This window comes from Stigmatopora argus, chromosome 2, assembly GCF_051989625.1.
Source record: "Stigmatopora argus isolate UIUO_Sarg chromosome 2, RoL_Sarg_1.0, whole genome shotgun sequence".
NCBI classification, from domain to species: Eukaryota; Metazoa; Chordata; class Actinopteri; order Syngnathiformes; family Syngnathidae; genus Stigmatopora; species Stigmatopora argus.
The window spans coordinates 21,645,001-21,659,230 of NC_135388.1; the positions used below are offsets into that span (position 1 = coordinate 21,645,001).

The 14,230-nt window shown below is 38.1% G+C and overlaps 1 protein-coding gene across 11 annotated transcripts in view; it reads left to right on the forward strand.

The window, feature by feature from the left end:
- Positions 1–14,230, forward strand: part of ppfia1 (PTPRF interacting protein alpha 1) — a 57,776-nt gene that overhangs the window by 14,496 nt on the left and 29,050 nt on the right. For 10 of the 11 annotated variants that reach the window (XM_077586566.1, XM_077586592.1, XM_077586599.1 and 7 more), the window contains exons 7-14: positions 2,728–2,961; positions 4,890–5,036; positions 7,520–7,654; positions 9,172–9,255; positions 9,361–9,492; positions 12,674–12,736; positions 12,839–12,918; positions 12,985–13,138. In XM_077586566.1, the coding sequence (XP_077442692.1) occupies positions 2,728–2,961; positions 4,890–5,036; positions 7,520–7,654; positions 9,172–9,255; positions 9,361–9,492; positions 12,674–12,736; positions 12,839–12,918; positions 12,985–13,138 (1,029 nt within the window). The remainder of the gene's footprint in view (positions 1–2,727; positions 2,962–4,889; positions 5,037–7,519; positions 7,655–9,171; positions 9,256–9,360; positions 9,493–12,673; positions 12,737–12,838; positions 12,919–12,984; positions 13,139–14,230) is intronic. The other variant, XM_077586581.1, reaches the window with a different exon arrangement.

Genomic DNA, 14,230 nt, shown 5'->3' on the forward strand with positions numbered 1-14,230 from the left:
GTCAACATCACAAGTTTTTCGTGATTTCTGGCCTCCTATCACTATGTAAGGCTTAGTGACCGTTTCTTAGTTAGTTGGATTTCCACTTAGCAAGGAGTAATGTCACAATTCCCTGCATTCCTTAATGCACTGATTTAACAACAAGATTTATTTGAACTACTGAAAAATGAAGACCATAAAATTCCACATTTTGAGTTAAAAAGACAGTTATATTTACTTCTCTCCAGTCCAGCTTGGCTGAAAATAGCGTGTCTCCTGTGACCACAAGAGTGATGGACAGGCACTACGTAAATATGTATTTTCATTAAAAATGTCTGAAACAACCATAACGGTTGTCCTAATGCTACTTTCACAGGACATGGTGAGATACTCAATGGATTTTTCTTAATTCGCTAATACAGACACTCCCCTACTTACGAACGCAATTGGTTCCGAGCGATTGTTCATAAGTTGAATTTGTTTGTAAGTTGATTCAGTGCTATATTTTGTATTATAATTTATATTTAAGGCCTATATAAGTATATTGAAGGTTTATATAAGTGCATTTGTATGTTTAAGGCTTGTATAAGTAACACGCATTGGTTTGTACTGAAAAAAACATTTAATAAAATGGAGAGAATATGTACAGTACTGTATAGAGAGAGAGAGAGATTTATGTATTAGAAACTGGCCAAAAGAAGCAACCTAATGACGATTGCACTGTTTTCTTCTTTTTTTCATCATAAATAATGCGGTAGCACTGTATGGCATCATTCAATTGATTTGCAAACTTTGTGCAACGTTCAATATTTGGGTCCTGCTGCTCGATCTTTCTGTTTATAAATGGTACTGACGGTCGAACGATTCAATGCCCGTGAAACGCGCATCAAGCTTCGTTATTATTGCCACTCGTTTCAAATGAAATGGCTTGCCTCTTCCTTGCAACTCCCTCAATAGAAGCCTTTAGCTTTTTACCAACCATATTCAATATTGGATGCATGAGATATTTAATGATACAAATGAAAAAGGTTCTTTGCACACTGGAGATACATTCACGCACTTCCGCATTGCAACGAAGAAGGTAGATGCTGGGTGAGCTGAGTTCTCACAGCGCCAGGCGTCAGTATTAGCGGCGGAAAGAAGTACTACTCCGAAAAAGGCGCGAAATACAAAATTGGACTTGCGAACATTTTTGGACTTAAACGCAATTTGCAGACATGTTCGTATGTACCGTTGTTCGTAAGTTGAATGTTCGTAAGTAGGGGAGCGTCTGTACTTTCATTGTTCAAACACTACTGCGATGTCACACACATGCGCAATATGGCACGCGTCTCATGTGTCGCAATGTCTATGGAAGTAAATATGGCCCCTTTGCAAATTTTGAGAATTTTATGCAACTGGAGCCAATTTTTTTTTTGCTTAATAGCTTCATGCATAAATCTGGGCGATAAAAAGAATACGATAATTATTTTCAAATAAAAGGAGGCATTAAAAGCTATGACTCCTTCCCATAGCCTCTCTGTGATTTCAAAAAGGAGATCATCACTTAACGTCGTGATGGAGAGACTTTTACTTCTATGGATAAAAGAAAAAGAAATTGCCAGAGATACATTGACACAATCTGCCATTTCTGCAAAAGCAGTGGACATATTTCGTGACCTTGATGGGTGGGGGTAGGGGTTCTTTGTAACAACAAGCATAGGTTGGCTTTGTTCTAAAGAGAATACATTTCACATTTCACAATCGACTTTTAGCAAGACGACACGAATGACCTGGAAAATGATGCACGTGCAAAGTTGTCCTCGTTATGGTGCTTTTACAAAACGGAGTGGTTTTGATCTGAAAGTTTCGCAAGTACAGTAGTACCTCGAGATACGAGCTTAATGCGTTTCGAGACTGAGCTCTTATGTCGATTTTCTCGTAACTCAAACGAACGTTTCTCATTGAAATGAACTAAAAACAAATTAATTCGTTTCAACCCTCTGAAAAAAACACCCAAAAACTGGATATTGGAATGGATTTTTTTTTATTTGTTCTAATTCGCCATCTACTATCAGAGTAACAAATAACTAGTGGTTTAATATTACTAAAATGTGTTTAACAGTCCTAAAATTATACAGATTTCGCAGGGGTGAGAGAGAGAAACGGAGAGGGGGGGACTTTTTGCACGGCAACGTGCTTGTAACATAACAAACAAATTTAAATGAACTTGGATTACGATGCAGACACACCCACCCAGTGCTCGTAGAGACATTACAAGAGGGAGTTGCGACGGGAAAGACAGTGCGCATGTTATTCTCAAAAGCATCCTCTCGCGTTGGCCACACCCGCCTGTATGCTCGTATGTCAAAATTTGTCTTGTATCTCAAGGTATATATTTGCTCGAAATTTTACTCGTATCTCAAATTGCTCGTATGTCGAGGTATTACTGTACTCAGATAAATACGGTATCCAATTTACAGTGTCCAACCAGCTTAGGATGAAACCAGAGTACCACACTAGCCAGCTCTCTGCTCTTGTTTGTTTCAGGATGGTAACACTTTCATTGCTAATGTGAACTTCTTAATAGTCATGGGTGGATCACAGATAAAAGAAAAGGCGTTAATGCATCTGTTAAATTAAATGAAGTTATTGTTGCAGAATATATATATATATTTTTAATATCATACAATCTTGTCTTTCTATAAAGATGTAGAAGTCGCAGAGGGTTTCACACTGCAGTCCATTTACAGTATTCTTTGTCCACAGCGGTCATCAGATGGCTCAATCAGTCAAGAGGATGAATCGGGTCATGGTTTCGGCAAGGTTGGGGAACTCCAGGAGGTGGTGGAACGTCAGACTGCTGATCTAGGCCAAATGAAAGAGCGCATGTCTGCAATGGCATCCAGAATCAGTGAGCTCGAGGAAGATCTTGATACAGCCAGAAAAGACCTCATCAAGTCTGAAGACATAAATACAAGATTACAGAGAGACATAAGAGAAGTAAGAGCAATGCTTCTTTAATTTTGTGTTACAATATCCGTAGTACATTTGCGTTCCATAACCCAGTAATTTTTTTTAATTTTTTTTTATATATTTTTCAAACTTAATGTTTTTAAGTGATTGGTCTCAAATCCACTATACATGCTGTATTAAAATTATACAGTTTTTCTGTCAGGGATTTATAGCACTCGTTAAGATCAAAGGAAAACTTTCTCCATGCAACTTTTCCTTATTGAGATTACATGGAAAACAGATATTTTGTCTTCAGTTTTTTTTCTCTAATTCTGCCTGCATTCTATATTTTGTCATTTTAAGTCAATTGAAAAGGTAATCGAGGAATTATTCATTCAGTCATTCATTTTCTGAACCGCTTTATCCTCACTAGTGTCGCATTGGGTGCTGGATCCTATCCAGCTGATTCCGAGCCAGAGGCAGGGGACACCCTGAATCGGTGACCAATCGCCGGGCATGAGTAGACCGACAACCATTCACTCACATACCTAAGAGCAATTTAGAGTGTCCAATCAGCCTACCGTGTCGGCGGAAACCGTAGTACCCGCAGGCCGGAGAGAACATTCAAACCACTGTGTGCGGTCGATTGGTCGCCGGTCTTTTGGTCGCCCCAACCGCGACAACGGGCGACCAAAAGACCGGCGACAAAGCAAGGTAAAACAACACGGTCTACGCATCAATAATAGCCAACAATGGCCATGAGCAGTTTCACTGAGCCGACATGTGAGTGTATGAGTTTGTATGTAAATGCGTTGTCCCTTTAAGAAGCTACGTCTGTCAGGGTCTTAGCTAGTTCTCCAACAAAAAACAATAAGTATAACAATAAAGTCCGGGAAATTTGGAGCTTTTCTTTAGCCTAATAATTATTAGGGCAGTAAGTATGACTAAATAGTAATTTGCAGTTTGTATTTAGGGAATTTGAGCAACGATTTAAATGGTAATTATCACTTACCTTCCGGGCAACCAAAAGACCGGCGACCAATCGACCGTGTACCCAAACCACACAGGTGGACTGACATGGATTTGAACCTAGGACCCCTGAGCTGTGAGGCCGTCGGGCTAACCACTCAACCCGCCGGGCCGCCATCAAGGAATCAAAATAAATTTTATTTAGCGTTTTATCTGTTTATCTTTTCTCTATTTTGAAATAAATGACCATATCGGCATTCGCTTGCGTCATGACGTGGAAAGGTGTCCTACCTTACAACTAAATTGGGTCAGCGCAGCCAGCAGCATCGTGTCTCGCCGAGTCGTCCCGTAACGACAGGGAAAAAAAGTGTCTCGGGGAGCCCCTGGAAACTCGCTGGCGGAAATTCTTCCGAAAATGACGTTTGTAAATGACGTGGAAAGGCGTCCTATGTTACGACCAATCAGCCACGCGGTGCGTTTAGGGCACATTTAAATACAATGATTCATACATCAACTCTGCTTTCAGCTTTAACAAATAAAAGTTGAGTTTACACACTTAGAAAAAATGAAGAAATTCAATCACTCGTCTATTGGGATCCGACAGCCGTTTCTGGCCACCCTAAAAAAAATCAACTCTCTACGGGAAAATAGTAGAGTCGGCGGCTGCTTGCCGTAGTTGTCCTATCGACTGATTTATTTTATGTTATCGTGATAACAATTTTAGTATTGGTCCATATATAAAGCGCACTGGATTATAAGGGGGCCTGTCTATTTTGGAGAAAATGTAAGACTTTTATGTGCGCCTTATAGTCATGAAAATATGGTACTTTATTCAACTCATTTTCAAAGGGTTGTTTTTGGGGGGGGGGGTTCTATTGGCTAGTCTTAGAACGAATTAGAGAATTTATATTTAAAATCCTGCTCTAAAACAAGTTTTGGAACCAATTAATTTTGTAAAGTATGACTGTATAATGCTGGAAATGAGGCTTGTATTTGTTCTTGTATAGTCTATGGCTCAGAAGGAGGATATGGAGGAAAGGATCACCACTCTGGAGAAGCGGTACCTGGCAGCTCAGCGGGAAGCTACATCTGTCCATGACCTGAATGACAAGCTGGAGAATGAAGTAGCTAATAAGGAAGCCCTGTTGAGACAAGTAAGTTGGCCAATTACAGTTATGTACAGTACAGTTTTGTACATGGTTTACATAACTTAGCAGGAATAGTGAAACCTGGGCTAATTTTTGCATAACGTGTCAGATCAATGGCAAAACCTTTTATATGTACAGACGCTCCCCTACTTACGAACATACGACTTACGAACAACGGTACAGACGAACATGTCTGCAAATTGTGTTTATGTCGAAAAATGTTCGTAAGTTCGATTTTGTATTTTTTTCCGAGTAGTGCTTCTTTCCGCCGCTAATACGCCTGGCGCTGTGAGGGCTCAGCTTACCCAGCATCTACCTTCTTCATTGCAATGCGGAAGTGCGTGAACGTATCTCCAGTGCGCAAAGAACCTTTTTCATTTGTATCATTAAATATCTCGTGCATCCATTATTGAATATGGTTGGTAAAAAGCGAAAGGCTTCTATTGAGGGAGTTGCAAGGAAGAGGCAAGCCATTTCATTTGAAACGAGTGGCAATAATAACGAAGCTTGATGCGCGTGAGAGTGGTGAGCGTTTCACGGGCGTACAACTTGAATCGTTCGACCGTCAGTACCATTTATAAACAGAAAGATCGAGCAGCAGGACCCAAATATTGAACGTTGCACAAAGTTTGCAAATCAATTGAATGATGCCATACAGTGCTACCGCATCATTTATGATGAAAAAAAAAGAAGAAAACTGCAATTGTCGTTAGATCGCTTCTTTCGGCCAGTTTCTAATACATAAATCTCTCTCTCTCTCTATACAGTACTGTACATATTCTCTCCATTTTATTAAATGTTTTTTTCAGTACAAACCAATGCGTGTTACTTATACAAGCCTTAAACATACAAATGCACTTATATAAACCTTCAATATACCTATATAGGCCTTAAACATAAATTATAATACAAAATATAGCACTGAATCAACTTACAAACAAATTCAACTTCTGAACAATCGCTCGGAACCTAACTCGTTCGTAAGTAGGGGAGCGTCTGTATACAGTATTTTTGCACCTATAAAACGCACCGTGTGATAGGGCGCAGTCTCATTTGCGGGTATATTTTCTGTTTTTTGTCAATACATTGGACGCTTCGTCCGATAAGGCGCTAGCATGACACTAGGCTACCGTATGTTATGCTAGCCGCTAGTGTATGTTATGCTAGCCGCTAGCATATGTTAGGCTAGACAAATTTTGATATACGAGCAGACAGCGGACGCGAGATGCTGCTCATAAGAACATCATGGACACTGTCTCTCCCCCCGCAACTCCCTCGTGTAATGTCTCTGTGGTCGCAACTCCCTCGTGTAATGTCTCTGTGGTCGCAACTCCCTCGTGTAATGTCTCTGTGGTCGCAACTCCCTCGTGTATTGTCTCTGTGGTCGCAACTCCCTCGTGTAATGTCTCTGCGAGCACTGGGTGGAGCGTTGCATTTTTTCAGTGCTTTTTTTCCCATTAGTCATTGCGAATGGCGAGGCGATCGCTATTACGAGTGTTATATATACTACTCGTTGGCAAGCGGTCGTGCGTTATCCTATTGTGAGGACATTTGTGTGCATCATTTTGGGAATATTTTGAAGGGAATAATATATCAAACAACCCTCGATATAGACTGAAAGTCAGTGTGGAGGCGGGGCACATAGAGCCAGAAGAAAGGTATCAAAATGTCAAACTAAATTAGAATTAAGTTTAGTGTTCGGTTCGATTAAACTTATTTTTGAGTGTGTCTGCATCGTAATCCAAGTTCATTTAAATTTGTTTGTTATGTTACAAGCACGTTGCCGTGCAAAAAGTCCCCCCCTCTCCGTCTCTCTCTCTCACCCCTGCGAAATCTGTATAATTTTAGGACTGTTAAACACATTTTAGTAATATTAAACCGCTAGTTATTTGTTACTTTGTTAATAGATGGTGAATTAGAACAAATAAAAATGTTTTTCCAATCCAATATATTGTTTTGGGTGTTTTTTCAGAGGGTTGGAACAAATTAATTTGTTTTTAGTTCATTTCTATGAGAAACGTTCGTTTGAGTTACGAGAAAATCGACATACGAGCTCAGTCTCGGAACGCATTAAGCTCGTATCTCGAGGTACCACTGTACTTGCGAAACTTTCAGATCAAAACCACTCTGTTTTGTAAAAAAGAAAGATAAAACCCTTGATTTTGGACATTTCCAAAAACAGCCATTTCATACGGATTGGACGCCATTTCCACATTTTACGTCCGATTTTAATGTGCTTTTCGACTATGGTTAGCTTCAATAGTGAAAAGTAGCTTGCCAGGCAAAAATGTGTGAACATGCTTACTCTCAATCAGTGCTCTTCTGTTGCACCAAAATAGATTTAAAAAAACAAAAACAAAAAAAACAATACGATAATGTATAATAGGTACAGGAAAAACTGCAAAATTGATCTTAAAATGCTACAATTTGGCCATTAAAAAGATGCATGAACCCTGAAATAATGCTGTGTATCTTTTCCTTTTACCTAGACTGAAGACAGAAACCGGCTGCTCCAGGACAAATTGGAGCTAGCAGAGCAGAAGCTCCAACAGACTATCCGTAAAGCAGAGACTCTGCCAGAAGTGGAGGCTGAACTAGCACAAAGAGTAGCAGCCCTCACAAAGGTATTGACTATTCTTATTTTTTGTTGACTGTTGATATAGGTTCTGAGTTTTTTGCTGTGTTCTGTTGGTAAATTGAAAAGTAACCATTTTCAAGCGCTCTCTAGTTCATACATTAATCAAAATCAAATCAAAAATCAAAAGCCTTTATTGTCATCATACACAGCTGTGTATAACAAAATTAGTGCTGCTACTCCACAGTGCGTTTTCCCAGTAAAAAAAAAACCATAAATAGTAATATAAAAGTATAAAAAGTCACTTCCTTCAGATAATGTAGACCAGAAATGGCCACGATAATTGAAAAACCGCGAAGTAGGATCATCCCTATTATTACCTATATACTACATGTTTTCGCGCCTTTACAAAAATACAAGTACACAAGTACATATATCAAGAAGTGTATTTATTAAATATTACAGTTATAGGCATATGAATACTGTAATATATTAATATCTAAATATACCGTATTTACACGCATATAAGCCGCCCGCACGTAGAAGACGCACCCTTAAAATTGTTGAGTTTACAATTTCTCGCATATAAGCCGCCCCCCTGATTCCAATTTTTCACCTTCATATTCAAGGTTTTAATTAGGGAGTACAAATGTGTTAGCTTGAAGGGAAAATCTCAAGAAAAATCACCACACGTGGTATTTCTGAGATACTGTATGAATCAAAAGCACATTATTAGGGTCAATATCATAAGGAAGTTAATATGCTTGTCTTTGTAAATGCAAAATATCAAATTATTCAATTTGAAAAAAGAAATAAGTATCTTGATGAGAACCTGATGCTTTCTAATTACAGAAATTACAATTTTCTTGCCAGAAGATTAAAATGTTGTGGAAGCCATATTGCTTCTAATGTCAAAATATCTCAATTCTTTCGATGGTTCATGTTACTCCAATAGTTGTCACTTTCGAACAAGAACTAAAACAAAAAAAATCAGTTAAATTTTGTTTTATTTCAAAATCAAGGCTACTTGCGTCTGGCCAGTCAGAGCACGTTTTACTAGGTTTAGACGGCAGCGCCCTAGGTAAGATGGCCGTGCCCCGAGCGAGCAGTGACGAGAATGTGAGTTTTTTCACATTTTATGCACGATACGTACGTTTTTTTTTCTTGAATTTCATTCATAGATGTCAAAATATTTTTTTTTGCGTTTTATCTGTATCTTTTTTCTATTTTTATATAAATGACCGTATCGGCCGCATTGTCTTGCGCCATTGCGTCATGACATCATCGTGTCATGGCGTCGTCAACTTGCAGTTTCGTGCATGTTTTGTTTTTATGCGCATATAAGCCGTACCCTCGATTCAGTCATTATATGCTTATCGGCTTATATGCGAGTAAATACGGCAAGTATTTTTATTTTTTTACTTTTCAAGAAACACAAAAAATAAGTGTTTTATTTTTTTTTTATATCTAGTACTAACAATTTCAATCCCTTTTAAAAAAAATGTGTAAAAGTTTTAAATAATAAAATTTTCTTTTTCTTGTTGTTGTTCTTTTACTCTTGCACAGGCAGAAGAACGCCATGGCAATGTGGAGGAGAGGTTGCGCCAGCTTGAGGCCCAGTTGGAGGAGAAGAACCAGGAGCTCCTAAGGGTAAAAAATGGGAACATCTGGAAGTCTTAAGTTATTTTACCAATATCTAAAATGGTAGTCCTGAAATGAATAGATCAACATTTGCACGTTTTATTTCTGTTTCAGGCTCGACAAAGAGAAAAGATGAATGAAGAGCATAACAAGCGTCTGTCTGACACAGTAGACAAGCTATTGTCTGAGTCTAACGAGAGACTCCAGCTTCACCTCAAAGAGAGGATGTCTGCTCTGGAGGACAAGGTAAATGCCATCCATTTGTGTTATAAAGGTTTGTTTGGTTGTCTTGTTATTGTAGTCGATATACAGAGTGTCTACAAAAAATCCTTTTGAAAGCAATTATCGCTAGCTCAAGCTAGCTCTATGAAATTGTACATTTTAGCTCTTGAGCATCATAGGTTTTACTCCTGCAAATTTGAAATAAAACATTCAGGATTTTTAGATTCTGTGTACAATATTTCAAGAGTTCAATTGTTCTTCTGAAACACTATGGTAGGCCTGGGAGATATGACAACAGTTGGTATCAAAAAAATAATAATAATAATTATCACATCTTTTATCTTAGATATTATAAACTTATGTAAATAAATAAATTACTCTACTCGTTCTTAAATTAAGAAAGTAACTTTGTTCACTAAGATAAAAAATGACAATAGAAAATATGATTTTAAAAAAGTGTTTTGTTGTTCTGTTGTGCAGTGAGATTAAACAATTCCCCCCTAACACTATTAAAAGTAATGAATAATCAATCCTGCAGACATTTTGACAGGCATCTTTTATTTTTTTATACATTTTCATTCAAAACAGCTATGAAATATGAAAAAAAAATAATAACAATAATATACAACTGAAGACATCACCTTTGATGAACAGACTAGCTTCACAAAAAGAACTACCGTATTTTCACGACTGTACAGCGCATCGTATTTTTAGCCGCAGTGTCAGTAACAAGTGCTATTTCTGTATTTTAAACACAAAGGACGCACCGTTTTTATAGATGCAGCCAGGCATGGCAACACCATCTTAAACATCCACGCTACACCCACACGCTAAAAACACATTTTTAAAAAGGCAACGGAAGCAAAACTGAGTTCGGTTGTACTTTATTTAGCCATTTTACAATGTACTCACGTCATCATTTCATTTTCGTGACTTGGTCGCAAATCAAAAATGACGGCGAGCCGTGAAAAAAGCCATCCGGTCGCTTGACATACGCCTCACGTAGCCATAATCTCATGTTGCGGTTCGATATTCATCCATATATAATATATATACATATACCTGTCAACCTCTGCCGATAACTGCCCTTATAAATGATTATGATTCCCCTTACAAACCCACCAAATTTGTGTGTTGCCGTCATACTGGGTGTATTGACAAAATAACTATATATCCCAGCAGTCACTGCGCACCGGAAATAGAGTCTGGGGCTGCTAGCCGTAGTTGCCAGTGCTATTGCGGTTCGATATTCATCCATATATTATATATATATATATATATATAGAGATATATATATATATATATATATATATATATATATATATATATATATATATATATATATATATATATATATATATATAGATAGATAGAGAGATAGAGAGAGATAGAGATAGAGATAGAGATAGAGATAGAGATATATATATATATATATATATATATATATATATATATTAGTTAACATCCATGTTATTATAATTTCAAAGCAATGTATTCTCTCAATATATATATATATATATATATATATATATATATATATATATATATATATATATATATAGTTCGCAGTCTAGCTTTGAATGCTCTGTTGACGCCAACGTCTAGCGGCAGGATTTCTTTTGTAAATACAGCCGAAATGACGGTGAGCACCAAATTAGACTGTTGCCGTCATACTGGGTGTATTGACAAAAGAACAATATATCCCAGAAGTCACTGCGCACCGAAAATAGAGTCTGGGGCTGCTAGCCGTAGTTGCCAGCGCTATTGCGGTTCGATATTCATCGCTCTGTTGACTCCAACATCTAGCGGCAGGATTTCTTTTGCAAATCCAGCCGATATGACGGCGAGCACCAAATTAGTGTCCTCGCCATCATACTGGGTGTATTGACAAAAGAACTATATATCCCAGCAGTCACTGCACAGTACTTTTTCTACGGGAAAAATAGTAGAGTCGGGGGCTGCTTGCCGTAGTTGTGAGAGCTGTAGAGGATGGTGTACCCTATCGACTGATTTATTTTATTTTATCGTGATAACATTTTTAGTATTGGTCCATATATAAAGCGCACTGGATTATAAGGGGGCCTGTCTATTTTGGAGAAAATTTAAGACTTTTAAGTGCGCCTTATAGTCATGAAAATACGGTATGTAAATTTACCTCACATATGGGCATTTAAATAAAATACAATAAATTGGCTAGGGGCTCTCTAGGACCGGACTTGGCCACTCCTGTTTTAGATTTTTGTAATCTTATAGGACCATTTGCATCAGTGTTTTTATGTGCGTTCATGAGTATACAATACAGTACACATACACGCTACACCCACACGCTAAAAACACGTTTTTAAAAAGGCAACGGAAGCAAAACTGAGTTTGGTTGTGCTTTATTTAGCCATTTTACAATTTACTCACGTCATCATCACTCACAAATCCATCAAAGTCCTCATTTTCTGTGTCCGAATTGAACAATTGTCCGAATGAGTCATCGAAACACTGAGTTTTATACGTTCGTCCAGGCGGCCACAATCCATTCGCAAATAGTAGCTAGCGTAACTATTCCAACGTGGTCTTCCATGCTTCGTAAAGCTGTGTTGATGTCGATGGCCAGGCCACAATCCATTCGCAAATAGTAGCTAGCTAGTAGCTAGCGTAACTATTCCATTGCTGTCTTCCATGCTTCGTAAAGCTGTGTTGATGTCGATGGCCAGGCCACAATCCATTCGCAAATAGTAGCTAGCTAGTAGCTAGCGTAACTATTCCATTGCTGTCTTCCATGCTTCGTAAAGCTGTGTTGATGTCGATGGCCAGGCCACAATCCATTCGCAAATAGTAGCTAGCTAGTAGCTAGCGTAACTATTCCAACGCTGTCTTCCATACTTCGTAAAGCTGTGTTGATGTCGATGTCCAGGCCACAATCCATTGGGTGTATTGACAAAATAACTATATATCCCAGCAGTCACTCCGCTGTACTTACTACGGGGAAAATAGTAGAGTCGGGGGCTGCTTGCCGTAGTTGGTGTACCCTATCGACTGATTTATTTTATTTTATCGTGATAACAATTTTAGTATTGGTCCATATATAAAGCGAAGTGGATTGATTATAAGGCGCCCTGTCTATTTTGGAGAAAATTTAAGACTTATGTGCGCCCTATAGTGGTGAAAATACGGTAAATTATTTGTTCCCTCTTAATCTGGGTCGTTTCCTTAGAATGCCCTCATAAGGGAAGTAGAACACACCAAGAAACTGATTGAGGAGTCTCACCATGAAAAGGTAAAGAATGTTTCCTCCAAAATACTAACTAATATGATCGTGTGTTATTCAATACTGACGTTGTTTTTGCAAATTCCATGTTTAAAACATTCACATATGTAGGAGCAGCTCTTGATTCAAATTGAAACAATGAGGGCTGAGAATGAGCAGGATAGGAGCAGGAGCAACTCTTTACTACTTGGGTAAGTTGATTTTTAGTATTAATTTTATGATAATCTTATTATTAATTGTTTTGTGTTTTTTACTAGAAGATCACAGCTGGGAAGCACACCACCAGACTTCAGGTTTCCAGTGTCTGCTTCTTCTATGATGGACAATAACTCAGACAACTATGGCAGCGCTCTTGTTTTAAGGCGGCCCCAAAAAGGAAGAGTGGCAGCACTTAGAGACGAACCATCCAAAGTAAGCTCTCCTATTTGATGGCATTTTATTATTTGACTGCAAACATCCAAATATGTTAACTTGAAATTACATTTTGGTATAATTGAATAATAGCAAATTCTGCCCGGAAAAAACTTTTTGGAGGTGTAAATTTGTCAAAGCTGAGATGTTTTGTTTTGTTTTTTTGTGTTGCTTTCTTTGCTTTTTAATGTTCATTAAAAAGCAAAGAAAGCAAGTACTGTTTGTGAAAAGTGAGTCATTATATAACATGAAAAAGTGTGAACTTAAATGTTTGAGACATTTAAAATTGTCATCTCATCTCATTTTCTGAACCACATTATCCTCATTGGGTTATGCTCATTGGTGTCGTGGGGGGTGCTGGAGCCAATCCCAGCTGTCTCCGGGCCAGAGGCGGGGGACACCCTGAATCGGTCCCAATCAGCCCACCATGCATGTTTTTGGAACGTCATTCTGACAAAGAAGAAATCGAGTGACGGTCGTTACTCAGAGAAATATTGACTAGATGCCCAAATATGTTGCGCGCTAACTAGTGTGGGTAATTTGAGAGCGAGAAAAACTTTTTTTTTAAAGAAAATCTTTTAAGCATTGAAAAGAGAATATTTTCTTCAGGCTGCAAGGACGTAAATAGTTTTTGCTGTTTTTTCAATTTGCCAAAAGAGAAGTTTAGATAAAAAGAAATAATGTGTTTCAATGCATTCTCTATCAACGCTGTAGTACAGTACTGTTTCAATTCCAGATCTAAGCATCATTCAATTTCGGATATTGCTCTCAGCTTGATATTTATCTGGTTGACATAAATGTATGTATAGTAATTCCTTGAATATCTCGAATAATGTAGACCAGACATGGCTATGATAATAAAAAAAACGTGAAGTATTACTACTACAATACAGTGGTACCTCGTCATACAAAATTCTCGTCTTACGGCGGAAATTTCGATCGAATAATTCGCCCGTCATGCGATCAAAATTTCGTGATGCGACCAAGCCAGGTGGCCATGGCACTGTCTTTTTTGCATATCTTTCGTGTATAACAATATCTACGAGCACGGAACGATTAATTCAGACGAGTTTCTCTACGACCAGGAAACGC